This window comes from Leptonotus elevatus, chromosome 4, assembly GCF_054856555.1.
Source record: "Leptonotus elevatus isolate MCC_2025b chromosome 4, RoL_Lele_1.0, whole genome shotgun sequence".
Classification (NCBI taxonomy): domain Eukaryota; kingdom Metazoa; phylum Chordata; class Actinopteri; order Syngnathiformes; family Syngnathidae; genus Leptonotus; species Leptonotus elevatus.
Window position 1 is genome coordinate 20,878,207 of NC_141242.1, and position 3,740 is coordinate 20,881,946.

Sequence of the window (3,740 nt, forward strand, 5' to 3'; positions counted from 1 at the left end):
GACCATTTTGTGAAACTGACATCTCAGTAGCTCAGATAACAACCAATTACAGCTCAGCTTCAGAAAAGAGGTGAGCCATGATTGGTCATTTACTGAACTCTGAAGTGGATAAGAACTTGTGGATTTTGCTGCGCAAGTCATATTTCACATACGCAATATTAATCAGAATGCCGTATTTAGACTAGTGGGGGCCCATACAACATATTATTGTAAATAATATTATTAGATTGACTTCCCCTTTCATCAACAATTAATCAATTATCAAATGAATTGATAATTAGTATTCTGGCCTATATGGAAGAGTGGCAAGCAGGGCTGGACAAGCACAATGATTGGTTCAATTTGCTGTCAATATTGCAAATGGATTAATGGACTGCTCTCTCAGGCTGTGGGCCGGTAAAATGGAGAAAAAAATAATGCCAGATGGCCAGTACAGCCATTGGAGGTGATGAAGCCATGAGCTGTTCTGGTTGTGGTTTTCCAAAAGCAAAGATGGGGACATGGCAAGGTGTGAGAATGTGCTTTTTTTTTTTAGACCAAACTTTACACTAATTTGTGTTATCTGGTAGAGGACTGAACTTATGTAGGCAGAATCATCCTGAAGGAGTACAATGTATATGACTTGATTTTCACTGCAATGTTTCATTTTGGACCCCGACCCCCCCCCCCCCCCCCCCACCCATCCTGCTATTTGCAAAAGGCTGTCTCTACTCCATTGAGGTGATCAGCTTTTAGTAATTTTCAGACACCCTGTATAAAGGCAGCGTTGTAAGCTGGGATTTGTTTGTTGTGTAAAAGTGAAGGCTCATCTCGGACCGATTGCTCCACAGAATGGGCCAGGCTACAAGCATGTATCACTGGAAGGGAGAGTCTTATATAACGGAACTCTACGAATGGTCCAGGTAATGTCTGTTTGTGCTTTTGAATGTGTATACAACATGACTATGAACTTAAAACCATAATACTAATGAATGTTAGAAACAAATTCATGTGCGTTACTCTGCAGGGTTACCAAAAAGCATCACCTTTCTACCTTGCTTTTTTTTTTTCTGGTTATAGAATAGCTCTAAAAATGTTATGTACAGTACATGCCTTCCAGAATGAAATCTATGTAACACTATAAAGCAGCCTACTTTACTGAGGGAATTAAAGTATTTACAGCATGTAAATATAAACACCCTTTATGTGATGCTGCTGTGGAAAAAGTGGTTCAAAATCAGTTGACTTATCTGACTATCTCATCTCAGGGGTTTAATCAAGCTTTTCCAGCACATGTAATCTCCACACACTGACCTTGGGCATATGTTTCGCAGATCAGTATCTTGTCGCTGAAAAATACGGTAACATGAAAGTGGTTCTAAAACATTACAGATATTCTTTATATTTTATGTATGTTTTTAGATTTTGATATAAAAAATAATGTCTGTTATCTGGTAATTAATCAGCTATTCAAACTATTCTGCTCAATAAATAGAAACGCATCTTTCTTGTCATGGCAGAATGTTTATTAATAAATGCCCAAGTGGACTCATTACGCTTCATGAGTTTCAAAGGCATTTCTGCAATGTAACAGTGGGCATGGAATCAGCTGAGTATGCAGAACAGATATTCCGCACGTTGGATAAAAATGAGGTAAGAAAAGTACACAACACTTGTGTGCAGTGCAAAGCTGTCATTAAAAAAAAAAAGCCCGTATTGTTGCAGGATGGGTTGGTAGATTTCAGGGAGTATGTGATGGCAATCAGCATGCTGGTTGAAGGCTCAGCAGTAGAGAGGCTACGCTGGTCCTTCAAGCTCTTTGACAAAGATGGCGACGGCGCCATCATAAGAGAGGAGATGCTCGCTATTATGCAGGTGTGTGTGTGTGTTTTCTGTTCATGAATATGTCATTTGACCTAATATCACCTGCTTTATGTTCTCCACATGTTCCCAGGCTGTTTATAAGATGAATGAAGCAGCAGGTTTAACTGAACCAAACCCCCTAACAGCTGAGGAATGTACTGACAAGATATTTTTGAGATTAGACAAAGACAACAATGGTGAGAAGTTGAGAACATTATCTCCCCTATGTATCTGCATACAGTGGATAAGTCTACACACCCCCTCCCTGTTCAAGTGCCACATAAATCCTTTCACAACCTTCTGCACCATTTTTGTCTTATTTCAACTGAATTGAAAAAAAAGTGACATATTTTCAAGAGGGTAAATAAAGATAAAACACTTTTTGGTTTAATCTTTGCCCGCCCTTGTTATGTCCGCAGCCGTCATAAGTGTGGAGGAGTTCATCGAGGGAGCGTTGGATGATGACTGGATCAAAAAGATGCTGGAATGTGATCTCTGCACCGTCAGGGTGGAGAAACCCCTGAAGAGGGACTCGGCAAAGGGAGTCCATGATTGATCTAAACTTCTATTGTCTATTCAAGAACTTTGGATTGAAATGGCTAAACATACGTTAGTCCTGAGTTACTTTAAAGTAGACACAGGAGACATTGCTGCCTGTGTTACATTTCTGTGTTGGTAGTGCATAGATAGTTTTTCACTTTTTGGCTTCCGATACCGGGCTGTGCCATATAGGCCAATGCCAATACCGTACCGATACCACGCCATTTAAAAAAACATATTTTTTTAATTCTAAAGAACTGCATACTCACTAATTATTACTATCTTATCGGGCACTGTTTAAAAACCTTTGTGAAAAGGGAAATTCATGCACCGAACACTTGTGATCACACATCAGTGAATGTGTGCTGCATTCAAATTTCTATACTAGTATCGGTAAATGGCATTGGCCCGTTATTTGTTAGTACTCACCGATACCGATGCCAGCGCTTTAGTGCAGTATCAGGGCACCTCCAAATACTGGTATCGTTATCGGCAAAATCTAGTAATGCATTTCATATGCATTAATATTTTTGATTATGTTTGACACACTCTCGCCTGCCATGAGCTACTGATTGATGTTAAATGTTTTCTATTAGGGACAACCAGAGAGGAAAAGCAACATATACATCGGGTACGCAGTACGCACACAGTGCCATTTTAGGTATTAATTTTTATTGATTACCCACATACACACACACGCACACCCATCCTCACGGTGCTATCTTTGTGGGGCCATCTCATTGACATAATGCCTTTCCTAGCCCCTTCCCCTAACCCCAACCATCAAAATTGATTGCCTGCCCCCATTCCTTACCCTAACCTCAACCATAACCTAAGTCAAACCTAAACTCTAAAACCAAGTCTTGACTCTCAGAAAGAGGTCTAAACGCACCCACACGCACGCACGCAACTCTAACACCTACACACACACAAGATTGTTTTACTATCTTTGTGGGGCCATCTCATTGACATAATGCCTCCCCTAGCCCCTTCCCCAAACCCCAACCCTAAAAAATGATTGGCTACCTCTATTCCTTACCATAACCCAATTCAAACCTAAACTCTAAAACCAAGTCTTGATTCTCAAAAAGAGGTGTGGACCACCAAAATGTCCCAACTGTACAAAATGGCTCATAAAAAAATGTACCGTTGATGGTTGAGCTGGACGATTCAAGTTGTATGGAGGTTTTTTCCTTGTTTTTCTTGGAAAAAGTTGGAAAAGTCAAATTTTATCAAACAAGTGTTCGGTCTCTTATTTGGCAATGCGGTCTTTCCTACTTTGGCTGCTGTACGTGAACGTAGCAGGACTCCAGGCGGCAGCAGGGTGGGATTCTCCGTCTGTGACGTCACCGCGTTTT

At 40.5% G+C, this 3,740-nt stretch overlaps 1 protein-coding gene across 3 annotated transcripts; it reads left to right on the forward strand.

Annotated features, from left to right (window-relative positions):
- Window positions 1-443: 443 nt before the first annotated feature.
- LOC147175977 (guanylyl cyclase inhibitory protein) lies at window positions 444-3,604 on the forward strand. Of its 3 annotated transcripts, none has more exons than XM_086073184.1 (7): window positions 465-508; window positions 701-720; window positions 831-902; window positions 1,500-1,632; window positions 1,705-1,854; window positions 1,934-2,039; window positions 2,262-3,604. In XM_086073184.1, the coding sequence occupies exons 3-7, from the start codon at window positions 832-834 to the stop codon at window positions 2,396-2,398; spliced, it is 597 nt and encodes a 198-aa protein (XP_085929310.1). In that variant the 5' UTR covers window positions 465-508; window positions 701-720; window position 831; the 3' UTR covers window positions 2,399-3,604. The 3 variants fall into 3 exon arrangements, with proteins under 3 accessions (XP_085929308.1, XP_085929310.1, XP_085929309.1); XM_086073183.1 differs by having other exon boundaries at window positions 495-508; window positions 799-902; XM_086073182.1 differs by lacking the exon at window positions 701-720 and having other exon boundaries at window positions 444-508.
- Window positions 3,605-3,740: the final 136 nt, after the last annotated feature.